The 23,261-nt window shown below is 50.1% G+C and overlaps 1 protein-coding gene across 2 annotated transcripts in view; it reads right to left on the bottom strand.

Moving 5' to 3' along the window:
• TTC7A (tetratricopeptide repeat domain 7A) overlaps positions 1–23,261 on the bottom strand; it is a 107,005-nt gene that overhangs the window by 69,009 nt on the left and 14,735 nt on the right. Inside the window, exons 4-6 of one of the 2 annotated variants that reach the window (XM_081156666.1) lie at positions 22,249–22,290; positions 13,082–13,212; positions 10,690–10,805 (exon numbers count right to left, since the gene is read on the bottom strand). In XM_081156666.1, the coding sequence (XP_081012792.1) occupies positions 10,690–10,805; positions 13,082–13,212; positions 22,249–22,290 (289 nt within the window). The remainder of the gene's footprint in view (positions 1–10,689; positions 10,806–13,081; positions 13,213–22,248; positions 22,291–23,261) is intronic. The other variant, XM_081156667.1, reaches the window with a different exon arrangement.

The following is a 23,261-nucleotide window of genomic DNA, read 5'->3' as shown; positions in this document are numbered from 1 at the left end:
GAGTCCAGTTTAGACCTTCAGCTGTTGGGTCTGCCTCTTGCCTCTCTCTTCCCATCTCATCTCCCACCACTCAAGTCCTTTCTGCATGACCGCCCAGTTCCCTATGTCACAGGCTCCTCACACTACCTTACACAGCTTTTCCTGTATTTATCCTTAAAAAACCCTTTCTAGCCCAGCCGGGCGTGGCTCAGCAGTTGAGCATCGACCTAGGATCCAGGAGATCACAGTTCAATTCCCCCCCGTTGGGGCATGTGTCCGGGTTGCGGGCTCGATCCCCAATCTGGGGTGTGCAGGAGGCAGCTGATCAATGACTCTCTCTTTATTGATGTTTCTCTCTCTCTCTCTCTCTCTCTCTCTCTCTCAATCTCTCCCCTTCCTCTCTCTGAAATCAATGAAGATATATTTAAAAAAAACAAAAACAAAACGCTTTCCAGTATCACTTCCTTCTTGCAGCCTTCCCAGGTCCCTAGCCATGCTGTGACACTTGCACCCTGTTGATTCCTTTTCAGAAGCAAGCATGCCATTTTTCGGTCATTTTCTGTTTACAGGCTGATCTCTCATGCCCTGAGGACTCCTGTCTTGTTCCAGAAGCTCAGCCTTAGCGCAGTCCCTGGCCCACAGCAAGTGCTCAACCAAAGTCTGAGGACTACTCTTCTCATTTGTTCAAGGGATTCCCTGGATCACAGCACACAGGGAAAGCAGAGGCTGATAGGCCAGCAAATAAAGAAAGATCAGCCCTGCTGAGCATGGCTCAGTGGTTGAGCATCGACCTAGGATCCAGGAGATGTTGGTTCGATTCCGGGTCAGGGCACATGCCCGGGTTGTGGGCTTGATCCCCAGTTGGGGGCATGCAGGAGGCAACCAATCAATTACTCTCTCATCATTGATGTTTCTCCCTCTCTCTCTCCCTCTCCCTTCCTCTCTCTGGAATCAATAAAGATATATTTTTTAAAAAAAGATCAACACTAGCTGGTCCGGCTCAGTGTTAGAGTGTCGGTCTGCACACTGAAGGGTCTCAGGTTCGATTCCGGCCAAGTGCACATACCTCCGTTGCAGCCCCAGTCTGGGAGTGTGCGGGAGGCAACCAACCAATCGATGTGTCTCTCTCACGTAGATGTCTCTCTTTATCTCTCTCCCTTTCACTCTATCTGGAAAGCAATGGAAAAAATATCCTCGGGTGAGGAAAAGAAAAGAAAAGAGAAAAGATCACAGAGGGTGAAAAGCCAAAGGGGGCAGTCAAGAAAACCACATTGGCCCCTCCTGCAATCTTTAAGCATGGACCAGATTCCAGGGGGCTTCGAGGCCTGGAGCCATAAAAGGACAGGTTTGTAGATCAAGTCCCTCCCTGCCTTCGGGGGCCTCTGGTTTCACTTAAACAAGTTCCAAATACGAAAACTACCAACATTATAAACACAGACCCTTGTTTGTAAGGTTAGGAATAGAGACAAAGAGAATAGAGACAAAGACCTGTGGGATGGAGTCTGACTCACAGTGACCTTCTCTAGCCTACTCACTACTTCTGAAGAACAAGGGGGGGAAAGCAGGACAAGGCACCACAGCGTCCTTAGAAACAATTCAAGTATGGACACTGCTACTGGTGGCCAAGTGGCCCAGGGATGCACAGTCACCTTGGTGGGCTGTGCATGGTCTCCTCCTCTACAAAGTCAGGCCTTTAGTTTGGATCAGCATCTCCCAGACTTGTGTTATCTGCATACCACATTTACAATTTTTGCTACGAGCTACATACCATCAGAGTTATTATTCATGTAACACTTTTCTTTATATCTTCTTTTTTACTTCAGTAGATAGCGTATCTTAATAAAAAATACCCAAAATCATGGATTTGGTGTGCTAGTTCTTTTTTGGCTAACAAACAGAAATACAGAAGTACTTTTAAAAATTTTGTGTATCACTTAAAACCACCTTGTGTATTGCTAGAGTTATTCATCCCATACTTCGAGAAACAAAAAGTTAGACCATAGGTTCTCAAAGTGTGGTCCCTGAACCAGCAGCATCAGCATCCTAGAAACTTATTAGAAAATCGAATTCTGAGACACACCCCTCCCCTCGACTCCAGCCCAGCAATTTGGGTTTTATCAAATCTCCAGAGGGTTCCAATGGACACTCAAGTTTGAGAACCATTGGTTTAGATGATCCCCAGTGTCTTCCAGTTCTCCTATGCTACAAAGCCAGGTTCCAGAAAGCACAACCAGATGCAAAAAATCAGCTTTCAAGCCAGATCCTAAATCTGTAATCTTGGGAAGGAAGACAGCCTCTCTGAGTCCTAGTCTCCCCATCGAGGAAGATTCTTCACTTGCTCATAGTGCTGTCTGGAAGATGATGCATGAGAAGCCCCAAGCACACCCAGGCATGTGGTAGAGGGTCACTAAATATTAGTTATTTTCCTTCCCCCTTGTAATTTGGGTCCTAAAGATCTTAGTACTTTAACTTAATTTGCCACATTGTTTTGCATGGATGTTTGGGAGCTGATGAGTAGGGGGAGGAAACAAGTTTGCCTGAGATCCTCCAGCTTTGTGTCCATCTTACTCACTCCACCATTCCCCACCCCCACAGGGGACTTAAGAACAGAATTCCCTAGTTGACAAACCACACCCAGAGACAGGCTGGGAGCCCCCACGAGTCCAATAGGAAGAATCTGCAGCAGAGGCCTTCGGTGCCACTGAGACCTCTGCCTTAGAAAAGAACCAGAGCTGGACAGCAGGCTACCACCAGGAGAGAAAAAACAGACACAGACTGCATGAGCTCCCAGAAGAGAGGAAATGGCTGGCTCTGGGAACTCAAGTCTGCTGGAGAGCTCTTCCCTGGCCAAATGGCCATAGGCTGAGTTGGGGCTGGATCCTGGGACCTGTGGGTGATTTTCCACTCTGTGGGCTACCTGCCAACCTCCTCCCTGGCAGGATGGTCCAGGCTGCTACCAGGAGGCCAGAGCCAAAAGAAACTGAGGCCCCCCTCTTCCCACTCCAGGGCAAGGACTGTCCTCTCTTGGCCTTTAGTCCCTACATCATCAGCACTGAAGAGTGCTCTCAGGCCTGCAGCACCGGCATTACCTGGGGGCTTGAGAGAAATGCAGACCCTCAAAGGCCCTACTTCTCCCAACACACACACAATTAAGAAATTGGAGCTGCATTTTAACAAGATCCTTTATTTTTAAAGATCACGCATTTTTACCATTTTCAAATCTATAAGGAATTTTGGTATCAAAAGAAGCTCCCAGGAATTCTTTAGCTAAGGAAATAATCACCCTCAAGCATCTTTTGGAGAAATCTCAAATTTTATTAAATGCACATAGAGAAAAACCAACACACTGATTCCAGTGACCAGGGCTGCACAGGGATTCTGGCTCTCAGGCTGATCTGTTCTGAGGTGCTGGGAATGCCCCTCAGCTCACCCCTCTGGAAACCAGCCAGGGAGTTTCTCCCACCAGCCTGAGCAATCCTGCCCCCAAAGTCTAAAGCTGCCTGCACCAGGTGGAGCTGGGGCTTTTCTGAGCCTCGTGAGAGGCCAGCTTGAAAGATCCCTTTGTTCTGGTCTCTCACGCTGACCTTTCTGAGCAAAGCTGCCACTTTTAACAATATCCAAACAGGGTCTCAAACAAACCCTGGTCCAGAAATAGGCTGCACGTGGAGAAGCCTCAGGAAGCCACTGATTCCAACTCAAGTAAAGCCAAGCTGGCCAGGAGCAGAAAGAGATGTATGTGCAGGGAGGGGTCAAGGAAAACAGCTCGAGGCCTCCAGGTGGGATGTGCAGGGAGGTGGCAAGCTCCGCAGGTGCCCTGTCAGCAGCAGGCAGCAGTGCAGATTTTTCAAAGTGCTCCATCTCATTCAGTGTTTGCAGCTTTTGAGGAGGTTGAGAAGGCAGGCTTTGTTATCCCAGCACAATGCTTGGCACATAGAAGGCACTCAAGAAATAACCCCAATCCCCTAAGAGGAACATTAAAGCCTGGAAGATACCTACCTTTCCAGGCTATCACTTACCCAAGGGGAGAGGCAGGCTTACCATAGACACCAAGAGGTCCAGCTTCTACTCCCTTTTAACTAAAAAGACCCCTGAGAAAGACACCTGTTTTTCAGCCTGGCAAGGTTACACTTTCCTTTCCTAGCCACCGGAACTCCAGAACTCAGCTAACAAAATCTTTCCAAAGTGCCTACAGCATACCAAGAGCCTGGTCATCAGCCCTGTTCTCAACAGGCATCCAACAAATACTGGTGGAATGAACTAAGAGACTGAATGAGTATCACATTCACAGCCCTGCATGGAAGGAGCTCAGTCTGTTAAATTAGCCACACTCTAGATGTACTCAGAGCTTACCAAACTTTTGCATACAGTAGGTGCTCCATAAAAAACACTTCAGTGGTTTAGTTTGATTTGAAACAGAATAAGAAATGGCATGGAATTTATGGCTGAATGGAGCCTAGACAGATGCTAGTGCATATGACGCTGACCAGAAGTTCCAGTCTCAGGGCTGGCACTAGAAACTGTATATGAGAAGTTTCCAGTCAAAGACGCAGAAGAGCACAGTTATTTGGCAGATCCCGACAGCAAGAGGGTTGAATCAGGAGGCAAGGTCAGGTGAAGTTCAAAGGTTATAAAGCTGTTCACTCTTGTCATTGACCCACACTATCAGTTTTAAAAACTAAAACTCTCCTCTTCAACCCCAGCCTCAGAAAAAGGCTGTGACACTGTTCTTGTGGGGCACTGAAAAGATCCAGGCAAGGGGCTCTTTCCTTTCTAGTGAGGTAGGGGATCAGGGGGGTGGGGGGGGTGGCAGTGGGTCCTAACAATAAATAAAGGCTGTGCATTAAAAGAGGCTGGAAGAGAATGTTCTCCCCAGTGGGACTCAGAGGTCTCCCTGTGCCCCAAAGTGTGAGAGACCACCAAGAGTTTCTCCTGGGCTTCTCCGTTGAGTGATTCTGGCCTGTAAATTCCCCCTTAGAGCAATCTGCCTCCTGCCCTTCCCCAGCACTGCTGATACTGGGTGGCTGCTGAGACTAAGACAAAATGACTGCTGACTGAACACAACCCTCACGGGGTCACACCAAATAGCAAGCTGGATTTTCTAAGGTGTCTCCCCACAGCGATCTGCAACCCTGCCTTAGCTGCTTCTCGACTCAGCACCTAGTTGGCAAGGTGAATCATGTGTGTGCATGGGCGCGCACACACACACACACGCGCACACACACACACACACACACACACACACACAGCAGAAGGGGAGAGTGCTTTCATAAGGCTGAACAACCTGCCAAGCTCCTGGGAACTCCCTTAGAAAACACACACACTCCCTTCTCTATTGTTTGGTTTTGGTACAATGAGCACATACTGCTTTAGTAATTAAAAAAAATTTTTTTAAAGAACATGCACAAGACATATAGCCAACACACTTGACCTAAACTCACTCCCAGCCCTGAGCCAGGAACAGGCTCTGCAGGGCAGGGCAGAAGAAGAGCAAAAAACCTCCCCAGAGAGAAATGCCCCTTGCCCACTCCAGGGAAAACAGCTAACTTGGTTCACATTTTTATTCTTGGGAGATGCCCAGGGACTTGGTCCTAGTGGTCAAGGCCATGGAGGGAGGGACAGTCAGCTTCCGGGGCACTGCATTGTACCAGTTCCCCTGCTGCCTCACCCCTGGAGCTGCTTCCTGCAAAGGAGAATCAAGCCACCCTCACAGCCAGGGCCCTGGGCCCAGCTACAACTGTCTCCCCAAGAACATGCCAGAAAGGTGCCCCCTCCTGGCAGCTGCCATCCTCAGAACTGCCTGGGGTGACGCTCCAACTAGAGTCCACGGCTGCCCTCTGGTGGCCACGAGGGGACTCGAGCGCCAGGAGTCTCAGGCGGCTGCCCTGTGGGAGGGGCGTCCCAATTCATGACTGTCCTTTCAAGCCAGCACTTACAGTTCCAGGTCAATTAGAAACCCTGTCACCAGTCACAGAACAAGGGGCAGGAGTCATCTGGGGGAATTAACTGCTGGAACAATAGGGCAAGGCCCCTGGAAAAAATTAATGTCCGTCGGATACACTGAATGAGTAACTGGGTAGTGGCTGCAGACTTAGCCAGCGTGATGGAGGCCCAGGCTTCATCAAAGCTCAGAATGAAAGGAGCACTGTCTGGAGCTCAAGCAAACATCACCCACTCTGAAGAATGGAGAACACCACACCCTCTAAGTTATATGTCAAACCCTCAACTGGAGGGACGCTCCTGGATCCTGGGGGCAGGCACTGCTTGTGGCTCTCTGGTCCCTGGGGGGCAAAGCACTCAATTCTCAGCAGGGGCTCTTCTGGCCCCTCTGGAGGCTGGGTCCACCCCAGGTCCGGCCAGGAATGAACTCAGGCTCTCAGATTCCCACTCAGAAGCAGGTCCCACCATCTCTCCCCGTTCCTTAGGCCCTAAGGAACCTCTTCTAATACCCAAGCAGCACCTTAGCTCCTGGCTCTATTCCACCTGGCCCCCGAGGAAGAACTGTGTCCTCAGAGTCCACCCTGTCCCAGCAACACCCCCACCTCGCTGCCTTTTCTTCCCTAGCATGGAGCACAGTCTGACTGACTACTTTTGGCTCCTTCACTGTGGGCTTCCACTGGGATATAAGCTCCATAGGAGGGCACCTCGTCCTGTTCCTGGCTCCAACCCTGTGAATCAGGCGGGGTGCCTAGCACACAGTGGGCTCTTGTCTGGGCTTTCTTACCTTAGCCCCATTCCCCCTCCTGGGCCGTGACCCCTCTGAACACTCCAAGAGCCCAGCAAGTGGGGGTGAATGTAACCAGCAGGAAATGGCGCTGGAGCCCTTTAAAGGGCTTTTCAGAGCTGCCCTGGAGAAAACTCAGTGTCCGGTATCTGGGTTCTAATCTCCCACTAACCTTCTGCTTCTCACACCTTAGTCTGCGACAGTGGTTCTCAACTGGGTGCCCCTCCCCACCCCTACTTCAGGACATTTGTCAATGTCTGGAGACATTTTTGGTTGTTATACTTTGGAGTGAGGGAGCTACCGGTATCTAAAGGGTAGAGGCCAGTGATGCCCCTAAAACCTTCAATGGACAGGACAGGCGCCCACAGACCCAGTTTAGCGCCAGATTTGCTGGCAATACTACCTGTTAACCCTGTGACTTCACCTCTCCTTTCTTCAGTAAAATGGGGATATTATTAATCCCCATTTCAAAGCATTCTGCCTGGCATGAAGTAAGTACTAAACAAATAATTAGCTACTTTTAAGAAGGTGTGAAGAAATTAATTAAAGCCCAGCTGGGCACACAGGGCTGTGACCTCTGCTTTACAGATCTGTTGCATTTTGGGGCCACCTCTGAGCTGGATGTGGCCCCAGGAAACTAACAGAGGGACTGAGTTGTTGCCATGTGTCCTGGGGACTGCTGCTCACATTCAAGCTTTCAAATGTTTGGGCTGTTTGCTTGGAAAGAAATGATTCAATTTCCATTCCTCTTTATTTGGGAGGCGCCAGAGGGCGGGAGGGAGAGCGGGGAGAAGTCAGTATCCTAGTTTTAAGGACTTAAGTTTGTGCTTCAGGAGGAAAAGAGTTTGAAGGGAGGGGAGCAGAGTAACAGGAACAGAAAAGTAACTGAAATGACTTGGGATTTCCTGGAGGGTGATGGTTAGTTAATGCCTCTGCCCACTGCTGGCAACACACACACCCACGCTCAGCTTGAGCGTGTAGAACGCAGAAGATAGGGGAAGAAACAGGCCCACTCTGAAGAGGGTGTGGGACCAGCTAAAGAGAGAGGAGCCACTCCCTCTGGGAATGACGACTCAGGTCCCAGAGAGGCAACGAGAGTCCCTGGAATCAGCCCAGAGACTGGAACCATCACCAGAGTCCTCCTGTCCTTCTCCCACGACCCTCCCGCCCGGCTGCCCAGGCTGCCCTTCCACACCCCAAATTGGAAAGGGCATGGGATTCCAGGCCACTCAGATCTGAAATTGAAATCCCAGTGGGTGAGGCTGGGCAAGGTACTCAACCTCCTTGAGCCTTTGTCCCCTCGCAAGTGTAGTGGGGTCACACGACCTTGTACAAAGCACGCCATCCAGTCTGGCATACAGCAGGTGCTTGGAACCTGTTGGCCTTCTCCTTCCTTCCCTCCTGGTCGTCCTTGACATTCACCTTAACCTCATCACACTTGCAGAAAATACAACGTGGGGAAGGGAAGCAGGCAGCTCTGAGGGGTGGAGATGGGGGAACTCAGCGGAGAGGGAGTTAACAGCAATGCCTCCTGTTCTCAAGGTATCTTTTCATTCCTTCCTTCTTCTTGGACCCTCACACCCCAGGATGCAGGACACACAGAAGCCCCCTGTTAGAGGGGAGGAAGCAGCGCTGGACGGTAGAGAGGAACTTGCTCAGGGTCACTGAGTGGCCTCCATCTCCAGGTCCTGTCCTGATGTCCTCTAGATGGTGAGGGCACCCACCAAACTCTTCCAACCAGAAGCTAGGACCACACCTACCAAGCCTGAGCACACTCAGGGGAACAAATGTCAGGCTGTGAGCAGCAGGGTTTCTGCTGTTGGCAGGGTAGCCTAGTGGTTAAGAGTGTCAGACGGGCCCTGTACACATAGTCCTGGCCCTGCCCATGACAGTCATTTATGTTCTGTGCCTCAGTTTCCCACGTGTAGAATGGGGATGCTAACAACAGCACCCACCTCAAAGGGCTGTTGGGAGAACTAAATATACATGCAAGCAAAGCATTAACAAGCACCTGGCACAAATTCAGCACTTAATAAGTGCCATGTATTAGTATAATGAATATTTGTTAAATGAATGAATGAGGGGACAGAACACTGAAATTAGAACTGTCCCCTCCCCACAAAATCTACTCCACAGGGCTCCCATGCAGGAGGACAAGGGCACCTCTTCTACAGGAGGCCTCGGGAGAGAGGGCTTCTTAAACACAGAGCAGGTGTCAGTCAGCAAACTCTTTTCTAAAAGGGGCCAGAAAGTAAACATTTTAGGCTTCACCTTACCAGGTCTCAATTTCAACTGCTCAGCTGTGTGTGTGAGACAATATGTAAATAATGGGTGTGGCTATGTTCCAATAAAAGTTTATTTGCAAAAACAGGCTGCCGAAGTTCAGCAGCCCCTTCTTCCGAATCTCTGCAGGTAGGGGCTGAGAGTGGCATCTCTTCCTGTCCCCCATTTATCCCTGACCTGCAATTGCCCACTGGCGATTCCCCAGGGAAGAGGGCAGAGCTGGGGCAATGGCAGTCTCCAGTTAGAGACAGGCAGCCAGGCATAGCTGCCTGGGCAGTAAAAACAGGAACCAGCCCTCTGGGCCACTGTCTCTCTGAAACTAAAGCTCAGCAATGAAAAAAGGACAAGAAAAGCAGATGGAGCTGGAGGAGAACCAGCGTGCTCCCCAATATCCTTGTGATGCCCCCCAAGACCCACCCCAGGGGCCACAGGGTGATGTGAGGAGCTCAGGGCTGTAGGGCCACCAACCCTTGGGGGGGAGCTGCCACTGCTCTCTGGGCCTCCTGGTGCACAAGTCCCAAATGGGGACACCACCGCCTCCCTGGGGACACCACCGCCTCCCTGGCCTAGCACTTGAGAAATTTTTTTAGAAAGAAAAAGAAAAGCAAAAGGTGTAAAGTTCAAGCATGCTATCATGCCAAGAACCACCTATTCAAAAAACATTTAATTAAAAGAATGAATAAAGGTAAATTTAACAAAATAAAACATACCAAAAATAAAATATGGGCTTCAAAGGGCTCTAGCCAGTCAGAGCAAAGCTCTGTGATCCTGACCTTTGTTTCCTCACCTGTGAGCACATGGAGCCCTCCCTTGCCCAGGATGTCCTCATAGCCCCAGACTAGTGTCTGTAGAGTGCAGAAATGATGCCAAGGAGGGAGCTGATAGGGCACAAAATCTCGGCTGCAGAGAGGTGCAGGAACCCCAGCTCCCACCAGTGAGTCCCTGGGCTGGTGGCAGCATTCCAGGCAGGTAGGACTGACCCTTGCAGAGCTGCCAAAGAGCCACAGTTGCCTGCAGCATGTCCTCCTGATTCTGTAGCTTCTCCCTCCCTCACCATCACCACCCACACACCCCATGAAGCACCCCTTTGGTCCCAGCACCCATACCACTGTCCCATCCCACCCAGGGAAGCATCCACTGCGCTCTTCATACAGGGAGGACACAAAAGACTGAGGAGGGCGTGTGGCACCACAGTTCTTGGGTCTGAGGCAGGCGAGCATTCCCAGGGCCCTCCAGTCAACACACAGGAGAACCACCTCTTCTGCCACCTCATCAGCAGAGACAGTGGCCACACTTGCCCTCACATCTCACTGCCCCTTGGAAGCTGGAATGAGCAAGAATCAACTTCCCCATTTCATTTTTGGGGAGACTGAGACTCAAGGAAACAAAATGACTTTACCCAACACCTGATGTGGCAGTGAACAATACAGACAGGCACCTGCTGCCCAGCTCACGGTCCTTCGCGCTCGTCCTTCTAAAGAGACCCAGCTCTCCCCCGAAGCATGTGCAGGTTTTATTGCTCCTGAAGCTTGGCCCTTCACCCCAAGAGCGCCTCTGAGCAGCTCAGTCTGACAAAATGCGAACACTGATCCCCTCCAGAGCGCGTGCACACAGAGAGGAGGGAGGCCAGACTAACTGCCAGCAACGCCAGGAGCACCCAGCCCAGAGAAACACTTCACAGTCCCACTTGGCGGCCGGCGACCTACCCCTTCTTCAGGTTTGTCACGTAAGCACTCTGGAGGGCAGCTTCCAGGAAGTAGGTAAGCTCATAGTCAACGGGGTGGGAGCCTTTCAGGTGCCGCGATGTGGTGTTATTAGTGATCTGGAAAGGGAACACAGAGAAAGCCACTGTCTCAGAGTTCTTAGGGTCAGTCTAAGCCCAGATGTCCCTATGGCCACCCCAAGTCCCCAACCACCCCATGGAAACGGGATGCAATTCTCAGACCAAATCCAACCTAACTTGCTTTAATTCACAATATGTCTATAGCACTCTCTCCCCATCCAAATGACAGATACCACAACAGCCCTACAAAGCTGGTTTTGTCTGTGTTTTATAGACGAGGTAACTGAGGCTCAGAAAGTACCTAAAGTCACAAAGCTGGCATGTGCCCTGACCTCAAACTCAAGTCTGGCCAGCTACAGATTCCAGGCTTTCTCTACTATGTATTGGTTCATTCATTCATTTAACGAACACCTGAGTGCCTACCATATGCCAGGCACCACGCTGTCCCTGTCGTACAATCATGAAACATCAAAATAGCCCAAGGGCAGCTTTTCCCCAGAAAAGCTGAGAAACAGTTGCGTTAACTGAGTTGTCCCTATTAACTGAGCTCTAAGAGGGCCACCCAGTCCCACCAAGACTGGCCTGCCTTTGCGAAGCCATGTCCCTTCTCTGATCCAAGAAAAAAATCAGTGAGTCAGCCACCTTATTTTTCAGAAATCAGAGTAGATTTAAGAGATGTTCTCCATTCCTCAGAGGTTGGAGCTGGGTCTTTGGAGGAACACACAGCATTTCCGAGAACGCACAGGGTTCTCTGGCTTGCCTTCCCTCAACCCAAGATAACCAGCTATCAGGGCCAATTGGCCTGCCCACCGCCACCAGGCACTGATTCCAGGCCTGGGCACCACTATAGCTCATCACCTCAATCCCCTTTTAAAAGCTCAAAGCCTAGGCTTCTGGCTGAATGGAAGACTTTATCTTTTTCATGAAAGTTTCCTCCAAACCCCACACAATTCAAATGTGATGTGAAGAGCACCTAAAACATTGCTGGTAGCAGTGATCCACGTGGCTCTCCCCGTGGACCTATGCCAGGGAATGCACTTGAGTCCTGTCTTTGCTGAGGGCCTAATCACTGCTTCTTTCCTCCTGAAGTCCAATCGAGGAGAGGGACTCTAGGGCAGTGAATCCCAATAGGGGGGTGACTTTGCCCTCTAGGGACATTTGGCAGTATCTGAGACATTTTTGGTTGTCACAACCCAAAAGGGCTGCTGGTATTCAGTGGGTATATGTCAGGGATGCTGCAAAACATTTTATAAAACACAGCCCCACAACCAAGAATTATCTGGCACCAAATGTCAGGAGTGCTGAGGTTGAGCTGGCCTGGCCCAAGGAGGACTCCTCAAAAAAGCCCCATCACAAAAATAGGTGCTGGGTTAACATTTGACATTTGCCAAAGTAAGTGAGTGAGGTTCAAATGTCTGCTGGGCTCGAAGTCCCTCAGCTCATAACCACCTCCTCCTGCGGGACACCGGTCCTTATCTACTCTGCCCTCGCACCTGCCGTCTAACAGCTACTAAACATCCACTAGTAGAGAAAATGCCTAAGCACCACCCCAAATTCTCCCCACAAGTGACCAGAGCCACACTCTCAGGGTCCCAGTCCTGCTGATGGCACATATTAACCGTCTGAACTCTGAGAAGCTATTTAATTCCTCTTCAGACCACATTTTCTCACTTGTAAATGGGGACGAGTACAGTACCTACTCCGCCCAGCCCACAGTGTGGGCGTTAGATTAGAGAAGGACTGGAAAGAGCTCAGTGCCTGACACAGAAACGGGGACTCGGTGACTGCTAGCAGTATCTCTGCTCAATATGCCTGCTTGTGCTCATCCACAATAAACCAAAAGCCCCCCAGAAGGGGGAAACTAGGGTAACATCACAATACGCTGCTAATACCTAGAATGGCCGCCCCATACAGGCCTCCCTAAGGGGGAGCAGGGGCATGAGAACTTCTAGGCCTCACCTGCGAAACAGGGGTGAATCGAATACCTACTGCACAGCTGTCCTGAGGAGTAAACAAGTGAACGGATACAAACAGGGCTGTCACATTCGGCCCTACAAGCTGAGCTCACCGAGGTGGTTCCTGGCCGCTCAAAGACAATGTGGACTCTCTAATTATTAAAACGATTTCCTGGCAGTAAAGAGTCTCAATCTAACAGAATCTGTCTACTATGAGTTTTCCTAATGAGGTAGCATGTTTTTGGAGGGGTGCAGGGCGTCTTTTCCTAATTTGCACAAGAACGACCGGCCTATGGGCTAAGTGGGCTAAGTCAGGCTCTCACCAGAGGCGGCGGTGAGCACAGTGTAACCCCAGCTCACCTTCTCCAGTTCCTGCAGGAAGACCTGAGCGATCCAGGAGGCCCTCTCGAAGCAGGTGATCACTTCCTCCTCCCTCTCAGTCAGGCGGTGGCGGGAAGCGATGGAGTTGGGAAGGCGTTCCAGGGAGAGGCCTGCAGGAGGAGAGCACCTCACACCTGCCCTGCTCAGGCCCCCTGACGCCAGGTCCTTCCCGCGGGGCCCGGGTGGGCTCAGCCGAGGAGACCTACGCTCTGGAGCAGCCAGCGGGATGCGGAGGTCCGGGGGAGGGGGCTAAGCAATGGTGGGATTAGCAGCAGCTGGGGTCAAGCGGCGGGCAGACAGCAGGCACCCATGCCCCACATGGGGAACCACACTGTGACACCCCCACGTCCAATCCTGCCTATGCTTCCAGACCAACCTCCTTAGAAATCCATTCCCGATCCTCCTTCCTGCTGCTAGAAGAAAACGTCCACCCCCCAGGCACTCACCAGCTCTGCACTGCGGAGTGATTGTGCCCAGCTCTTCTCTCCCCAAGTAGCTAAAAGCTCCATGTGGACAAAATGTGATTCTTTGTAGACCTCCACACCCCCTAGCACACAGCAGAGGCTCGAGTTACACAGCATTTTACGTGCGCCTCTCCCGTGGAACCAGTTTCTATCTTGCCTAAGTGATCTGCACTCAGGTCTTATCTGCCTAGAGTGGATGGACATCTGCTATTTTTGCCTCCACATTCCCATTTTTTCTTTCTTTTTTTAATCCTCCCCCAAGGACATGCTGAGAGAGAGAAAGAGAGAATAGCAATGATCTGTTGCCTTCTGTATGTGCCCTGACCAGGGGATTGAACCCAAAATCCAGGTATGTGCTCTGACTGGGAATTGAACCAGCAACCTTTCGGTGCACAGGACGATGCTCCACCCAACTGAGCCACTCCGGCTGGGCACTTCCCATTCTTTCAACAACAGCACCTCGCTTCCCTTTGAGCACCCCTCCCACCGTCTCAGCCTGTGTGGTTCAAAGGTGATGACCGCACTCCACCTCAGGGGCAGCACATGAGCCAGGCTGACCCACCATCAGGACCACCAGTGGCCAAGGAGGAGCACACAGCCTAGTATGAGCCAAGAAAGAACCAATCCTGGAAATGTTACTCTTTCCACTGGGCTTGGTAAGCTGGTAAGCGGTCAGCCTGAAAATGTCAGGGAAAGCCTGCCTTCAAATGCAGCTACACAGTGTGAATGCAGTTAACACGACTGAACTGTATACATTACAGTGGTTAAGATGGTAAATAGACAGAGAGGAAGGAGGAGGGGAGGGGACATTTGAAATGTTAAGGGCTTGGTTATCAGTTGGATGTTGGGGGTATAGGGCAGGAGAGAGTTGAGGATTCTGTCCTTATAGTTCCTTGGTAGTTCATCTTGAGAACCCAGTACATGCCAAGTACTGTGTGGAGCACTGATCTCGGACTTCCAGCCTCCAGAACTGTGAGACATAAATGTCTGTGGTATATAAGCCATCCAGTCTGTGGTACTTTGTTATAGCAGCCTGCACTGTCTAATATACCATAACTGCCACATCCACACCAACCTCCCGCGCCCAACTGCTGACCCTGCTCAAGTTGCTCCTGCTGCCTAGAATGTACCACCTCACCCCGTCCACCCAAAATTACCTCTCCCCTTCTACCCCACTGACACTCCTCTACAATGCCCCTCCCAACATACCTAGTATAACCAACCGTTCCCTTCTTGGGCCCCGGTCTGTATTTTACATATATCTGCCCCACCATTTCTTAGACTTATTTGTTCACGCATTTGCCCAGCCAGACTGTAGGCTCCTTAAAGGCATCAACCTCACCGCATTCACCTTTCCACAAGCTGGCACACAGTAGGCAGTCAGCAAGCACTGGCTGGCTGCAGAAACAGCAAGTCTGATCACGTCTGACAAAGTACAAAGTGCTCTGCCAGTGCAAGGTGAGGAGTTACGATTGTTTTCTTGGCTATGTCCCAACTCTTACGGATTCAGTGACCTTGCCCTCTGCCAGGCTGGGTTGTGAACAGGTCCGAAGGTCGAGGTGCCTCGGCCTAGGGGGAGGCAGGCACAGAATGTGAAGGCCCTTGCTCAACGCAAAAACTGTTACCCGAGTCCCTGAGTGTCAACCTGCTTCCTGCCAAATGACTCACAACCTTTCAGCTCCTCACTGGAGAGGACTAGGGGGGAGGAGAAACAGAGGGAGCACTGGAGGAGGCGCAGAAAGAAGGCAGGAGAAGGCGGGCCCCACTGCTCACTGCTGGCTGGCCCAGCCCCTGATCCTCAGTCACGCGGCCTGTCTGCCCTGCAGGAAGGTGGGACAAACATACAAGCTGTTCAGGGACCTAGACAGGGAGGCCAACTGCAGGTGGCAGGAGGACACCACCAATTCCAGAAGGCAGCGTGGATCTGTTTTAACACAGCCACCCTGTCCCCCTACCCTGAAATGTGCTGTTGACTGGGTCTCCTCCTGCCCCACCTCTGGGTCCAGAACTGTTTCTTTTGCTCCCAGCAGAAGCCTCTCCACCACGCTTCTCTGAGAATTCTGAATCTCACCCTCTCCTTCACTGCTCACAGCACAACCACCTCCTCTCTGAAACCTTCTTAAGCCTCCCAACCTCGGACCACCAGAGTGTTTTAGCTGCATCTCCTTTGACCTACTTTGTCACCACCCTCTCTGCCCATTTCTGATTGATCTTTGCACCCAGTGAGAGCAGGGCCCGGCTAAGGGTGAGTGGATGGGTGCATGGATGAATGAACATACTCTCATGCTGAGTGCAGAGCCCAGTGGGTTTCTCTCTCTCCATTTAAAAAAATAGTTCTTGCAGAATTCATCAACAAGTTGTATGCTTATACAACAGAATACTACTCAGAAATAAACAAAAGGACAAACTCCTGATATACTTACAACATAGATGAATCTCTCAGAAATTATATTGTGCAGACAGAGCCAGATATCAAAAAGTATATGCTGTATTATTTTAGTTGAATAATATTCAAAAGAGGGCAAAATTAACTTACATTAATAGAAATCAACCAATCACTGCCTGGGGTGGGGAGAGGATCAATTGGGAAAGGCCGGAGGGAACTTCCTGGGGTGATGAAATTGCCTTTGCTTTTACTGGGGTTTTGGTTACATGGGCGTTTGCATTTGTCCAACTGATCAAATTATACACTTAATATCTGTTCACCTTACTGTATGACAATTTATCTAAAAATATGGATATGATGCCTTTTCTAAGGAAGAAGTTGTGATTCTGGAGAACTAAAAGATGAAAGCAGAGGGGCTGCAATCACCGAGGTGGTCTTCTGTGAAATAGTTTCCAACATGCATAAAACAAAAACCTTCCTGCAGCTGGGAATGGCTTTTCCTAATCAGGGTCACAGTCCCGTCACCCAGTTCTGCCCACAAAAAGGGGCTTCTTTACCTTCTATTTGCTCTCTGATTCATATGAAGGTCCATTTTCCTGCCCACAAACAGGAAATGTGCTGAAGACTCCAACTATTGGGTTCCCCTTCACCCTCTGCCCTTGAGTATTTCTGCTCAAGTGGCCAGAATCCAGATCCAGACGGAGATGGGCTGCTCCTGAGCCGGGCCCTCAGAGGATCCCAGTGGTTTTAACAAAGCCTTGTCAATCAGGCAGGAAGCCAGGGCTACCAGGATGGGCCAGGCACTACCTCACAATTCCTGCTGCCTTTCTGTGAAAACACCCAGCTCTACAAGTCAAGGGAGGGCTCCTTTCAAGAGGAGGGCTTGCTTTTTTCATTAACTTTCGGTTTGGATGAAAGCTGATCCTGGTACATACAGCCCAGGGCTCAACACCCATCCTGCTGCCAGCCTCTCCAGTCTGGGATGACTCATCACATCCCAGACAGCTGCCCTTCCAAGAAGCTCCACCCTGGGAGCCCTGGGCCCTGGATGCAGAGGTGGAGAGCACAACGCTTCCTCTGCAATGGAACTTTCCATACTGGTGGACCTCCTCCCTGTCGCCTACCCAGCTGATCCAAGAGCACAGGGCACCCACAGAGGGCTGAGCCAAGAGTTTGTGAATCCCGGGGTGGGGTGGGGTGGGGTGGGGGGAGGAAGAAATGCAAGTCAGTGCTTCAGCCCTTAGGGAGGAAGCCTCAAGGCAGGTAGGGAAGAACCCCCATAAATCAAACACAAAAGTGGACAACTGTGGGAATGGTTTAGCTGCTGTGGAAAACAGCTTGGCCGTTCCTCAAAAATTTAAAAATAGAATTACCATATGACCCAGCAACTCCACTTGTGGGTATATATACCCAAAAGAATTGAAAGGAAGGTCTAGAGAGATATTCATAGCAGTATTATTCATAACAGCCAAAAGGTAGAAGCAAACCAAGTGTCCATCGGTGGATGAATGGGTGAACAAAACGTGGTACATGCATACACGGAATATTCTTCAGCCTTAAAAAAGGAAATCCTGCCATATGTGACAACATGGATGAACCTTAAGTACATTATGCTATATGAAATAAGCCAGTCACAAAAAGACAAATACTGTATGATTCCACTTTCTATGAGGTACTACAGTAGTCAAATTCATAGAGACAGAAAGCACAGCAGCAGTTGCCAGGTGTTTGGGGCAGGGGGGATTAGGGGCTTATTTAATAGGTATGGAGTTTCAGTTTTGCAAGATGAACAGTTCTGGAGATTGGCTGCATAATGTGAATGTACTTAATACTACTGAACTGTAAGCTTAAAAATGGTTAATATGATAAGTTTTATGTTATGTGTATTTTACCACAATTTTAAAAAATGTTTTTAATGGTTAAGATGCTAAATTTATGTTCAGTATATTATACCAATGGAAAATTTTTTTAAAAAGTAGGCAATTTGACTCCTGCTATCAAAGTCTCCGAAAAATATATATACTTTGATCCGGTTACTCTACTTTTTGGAGTTTATGTTTAAAAAAATTAATGATGTATGCAAAAATTTAGGTTCAAAGATACCCACTACAGAACTGTCCGTAATGGCAAAAAATGAGATTTAACCTATAGGTCCAATAACAGGGAACAAGTTTGCTAAACTATAATAGATCCTTACCATAAAATTCTTGCTATGAAGCCACTTTAAGCAGTGATGTAGATGTGTACTAGAAACTGGTTCATAAAAATATTAACTTTAAAAAATATAATTGTATAAACTTACTTTTGTTTTAAAAAACCAACAACAACACACATAAAAACTTATAGGAAAAAAAACTGGAAGGATATACCTCAAAGTATTTACAGAGGTCGAAGTTTCCTCAAACACAAAATGAGATTACATATTAGCAATACCTACCTCATAAGGTGGCCGTGAAAATTAAATTAGATGCTATTATAAAGAGCAGAACGTTTGCTCTCAGAAAACATTGGCAAGTGATGCTCACAATGACCTCTCAGGGAGGCGTTTAGCTCTTCCCTAGAACGACACATGAACAATCTAATTCAGGGAGAAGAGATTCCTTCCAACACCACTCAGCTAAAAGTGGCAGAGTCCAGACTAGATTCAGGTCATCTGGCTTCAATTCTGTCTGTTCTCTCAGCCCAGACTCCAGGTATCCTTCCTTACCCTTAGGTTACTCAGGGGTTCCCAAATCTCAGGCTTCTGGCCAGCCCCTGCCTATCTAATGGTTGAGTTAGTTATAGCCGTCTATCCTAGTGTTGAAGCTGGTTTCTCAAAAGCCCTGCCCACACTCTACATCCCAACCGACTACTCTCTGGGGTGGTCCCCCACAACGGAGGAAAGGGCTGCCAGCAGAAGGTGAGGGGAGAACACACCAACTTCCTCCCTTCCAACCCCATGGTGTCCCTCCTGGGATCCTGTTTACCATGTTGCCCTGTTTTGTATCCTGCAGCCCAGGAAGGCACTCAACGAAGACTTGGTGTGCACACAATTAATACACCTGCCTCCTTCCAAGATGCCCCAACATCAGCCTGCTCATGCCTCTCCATTCAGTCCAGAGCCAGGGCCGCAGAACCAAAAGTGCTGACCTGCTTCCCCGTAAGGCAAACCACCCATGCCCCTTTGAGAAGGAAACCAAAATAGACAGCTAATTCCTTCCATACCAGGACTAAAAAAAAAAACACAGGACCAAATCTGTCACCATAACCTGTCCTAAGCATGGCTGGTGTTCTTTCTTTTATTTTTAAAAGTTTTAATAAGCCACAAAATCCCAGGTAAGAGCAGAATAGCTGGGGGTGCACTGACTGAAAGATAACTGAAAAAGAGAAACAGCAGATCTTGAGGGGCGAGAAGAGAACTTGCAGATCATAATTCTCACAGCTGCTTAGTGTTTTTTACATTTTTACTTTCCACGGCACCTTCACAATTTAGCATCTCACTGCACTATTTTGGGTGAATGGGCCATTTTTCTCCATAGCCAAGCCAACCATTTAGTGCTCAGCCAGCAGGCAAGCCTGCCCAGAGCATGGACTGTGGCCTCCCTGCGCAGGGCTGTGAGCGAGGGGAAAAGGGGTTGGCTAGGCGGAAACACAGGGCACATTAGTTTTCAAAGGGTTCACACCTCATTTGTGGGGCCACAGCGAGCCCCAAGCTACACTCAGGGCAGGGCGTCATTCCCTACATCACTACCACACTAAGTTAGCTCCAGAAATGGAAGCGACACAAGAAGGCTTGAGGAGAGAAAGAAGCCTTTCGTCACAGAACAGGCCTCTGAGAGGTGGACAATGGCACTGCGGCTTTGGGGGGATGAACTAGGAAAGGTCTGAGATGTCAAAAGTGCAGGACCTGAAGCATCCTGCATGTCCATCAAAGCTGGGAATGCCCCTTAGGGCTCAGATGAGCAGAAAAGAGGGCAGCATGTAACCCTGGATCCACAAAGGTCTCGTCCTAGGGTCTAGGGCCCAGACCCACCTGCCTGGACAGACCCAGACAGCGCTGACCAACAGGTGAGCCCGATTTTAAGCATGACAGACTGCGCCACACCAGTCATGGTGAGGCTCCCTGAGCCCAAAGTTCTAGAACACCAGCATAAAGGGACACCCTGAGCCTTACTGCCAGACTTTCAATGGCCCCTTATTTCCCACTCCCTCCTACATGCACCCCCTCTTAGCTCCAAGAAGGTGTGACTATACCCCCTTTTAAACGTTACCTCCATTTCCCTCTGGACTCTACCTGGAAAGCATGTCTCCCACTCCTCTGCAGGTAATTCCTCAAGTTCGGGCTCACCTCCCAGCTCGCCCAGGAAGGCTGCATACTAGCTGGGTCTCACTCACTTCCCTCTCTGGAACACAGCAGTCCAATCAAACCTGTACTCCTTGGACGGGCCCCAAAGCCAGAGAGCGCCAAGTCAAATTCTGACCTGGTTACTACTGGTGTAACCTGAGGTGAGTCAGTTCTGCCTCAGCTCTGAGGTTCTGCCCTCTGCACCTTTCACCTACTTTGGTATCAGCACCTTGATTTTCCTAGAGGGCACCATTCCTCCAACTCAGTCCACAAGATTCAGGTAGGGAAATCCCACCCCTGCGTCACCCCAGCAACCTACGCGCTGATCACTGTAACTGGTGCCTGGGTAGGCATGAGACCAAGCTAGGTCAATGGGAATGACCCCGGGGCACTCTTTCTCAGGCAGTGAGTGCTGTGTTGCAGGACCATGTAAACCTGGAGATGCTGAGAGACCTTAACACACAGAGCTACTGGATCCAGCTATGCCTGATGCCACCGGCCTCAACTTAATAGTTACATGAGCCTATAAATTCCTAGTCTCACCCCCTTTTGGGTGTTGCTTTTCCAGATAGTTAGAGTTGCATTTTTGTCATCAGAACCGTAAGTCTGGCTATATAGAAACTGATCCCAGAAGCATGATGTCAGAGTGGACCATTCCTGAAGTAAAGGACTGGCTGAGTGGAGGTCAGGTACGGCAGTAAGGATTTTGCCATCTCCCAGCTAAGAAACTAGAATTCCAGATACACAGCAGCAACAGCAGTTAAAATGCAGCCTCTTTTGTCTTGAGGTGAGACCTTGGGCCATGGAGGCTGGAGCTTTAGGACATCTGGTGGAACATTCCAGGATATTAGCCTATGTTGGATACTTTTTTGGGCTCACAGTAAGGCCTACAAAAGGGGGCAAGCTTTACTCCTGGTAGCCTCCTGAATGACAGCTTTGCTAAGGATCCCTTTTTCCCTTTGGACAACAATTCAAGGTAGGTGAGGGTCAAGTCAGATGATCAGGGTTGGACATTCTCTGTTCCTGCTGCAGGCAGTGCCAGAGGAGGCAGAAAGGCCAGCCCCTATCAGGCGAGAGCCTGGGAAAGGCCTAATCCCCCAGGACCTCCCCAGCCCCCCTGCTGTGGTTCTCACATGCTGCTAGACAACCAGACGCAGCTTGGGGGCAAGGGGCCTGTGTGGATTCAATGAGGGCATACCTGGCACAGAATGAGGGCTTAGGAACTGTTGTTATCCTGGGGGCACTATGGCCTCCTGCTGCCACTATCCTTTCTATGGACTGAATGTTTGTGTCTCCCCCAAAATTCATAATCATAGCCCTAACCCCCAATGAATTGCTATTTGGAGATGGTGCCTTTGGGAGGTGATGAGGATTAGATGAGGTCATGAGGGTGGGGACCTCATGATGGGATTTGTGGCTTTATTAGAAGAGGGAGAGAGAGGGATCTCTTCATGCACACACTTGGAGGAAAGGCCATGTGAGAACACAGTGAGTAGGTGGCCATCTGCAACCGAAGGAGACAGCCCTCATCAGACACTGACGCTGCTGGTACCTGGATCTTGAACTTCCCAGCCTCCAGAACTATGAGAAATAAAGTCCTATTGTTTAAGCCACCCTGCCTATGGTTTTGGCAGCCCGAATTGAATAAAAACCCCTTGCTCATAAATGGAGTTAGGACCAATGACCAGCCATCCCCGTCTCCTAATCTCTGCATGGGGAGATCCACTGGGTCCCCCCAAACCTAGGAAAATCAACATCATGCATACTCTGGAGGCCACGTGCATGGTCTCGAGCACACGCAGGGTCAGATGAACCTCAGCATGCCAAGCAGCAGGCACAGTCACTGCAACAGGACAGGGAGGACAAGCAGAGAGGAGGCAGGCAAGTGGGAGGCCACGTGCAGTCAGTGAGGGACGGGGAGCTGGCACAGCCCACGACCGAGCAGCCCACGCCGCGGTGCCCGGCTCCTTACCTCCCCTGCAGGACCTCTGACCACCAAGAAGCTGGAGGCGTGCTGGAAAGAGTAGAGAGCAGGAGACAGGGAGCAGTAGGCACCGAGCCAGTTCTACAGGAAAAAAAGTGCTGGAAAGGACCCCCAAGGAAAGGTGTTAGATTTGGGAAGTCTGTGGCAGAGGTGGTTTCCAAGAGGCCCGAAGGACCCAAACGCCAAATGAAGATCACCCCCAAGACCGGCCTGTGCCAGGGGCCCAGAGAAGGGGGCAAGAGAGCAAAGGGAGAAGAGCCCACAGGCTGGACCACCCCAGATGGGCACTTGCCCTCCCGCAGGCTGGTGCTCGGTCTGTCCAGGGTGACATTCTCGGCAGATTTCCTGGGATGGCGTGAACAGTCTCTCAATGGGGAAAGGGATCCAGGGCCCCAGCAGTGGACAGCCATTAAGAAGCCCCACCAGCCAGGGACAAGGAGGCTGTGCCCTGCACAGATGTCACCGTCGATTCCCCAGGATCCAAAGGAGACAGGAATGGGGGTGAGGGACTCTTATTCCAAGGCCAATGTCAGAGAGTGGAGGTTCCTGTCCTGGCTCCACCTCAAATCTCCAGGTAACTTTGTACAACGTACGTATCATCTCTGGGCCTCAGTTTTCTCATATATATAAGCTGGAGAAAGTCCCTCTATATGATGGAAAGAAGGTGACAAATAGTCTACCAATGCCAGACACCAAATCCCCATAGGGCCACACACGTTGCTACACTTTTCTCTGGGGGTTGGTTTGTGCTGAAATAGGGAGGTGATCAAATATTCAAGATTCCTGGGCAGAAGGGCTCCAGGAACCTCACTGCCACCCAGGGCCACGCCTCAGGCTCTACGATCCCAGCACTTTTGGATGGAGGGAAGAAGGAGCCTGAAGCACAAAGTTTGGGGCAGAGCTTTTACTAACAGGAAACACCTTCAGGGTCCAGGTCAATGGCACTATTAACAATTGGGCCATCCACAGCCCCTATATCATGAAATTCCCACATCACTGAC

This window comes from Miniopterus schreibersii (assembly GCF_964146895.1).
Source record: "Miniopterus schreibersii genome assembly, chromosome: 13".
NCBI classification, from domain to species: Eukaryota; Metazoa; Chordata; class Mammalia; order Chiroptera; family Miniopteridae; genus Miniopterus; species Miniopterus schreibersii.
Note: the sequence above shows the minus strand (reverse complement) of the source record. Positions and strands in the feature narration are given on the sequence as shown.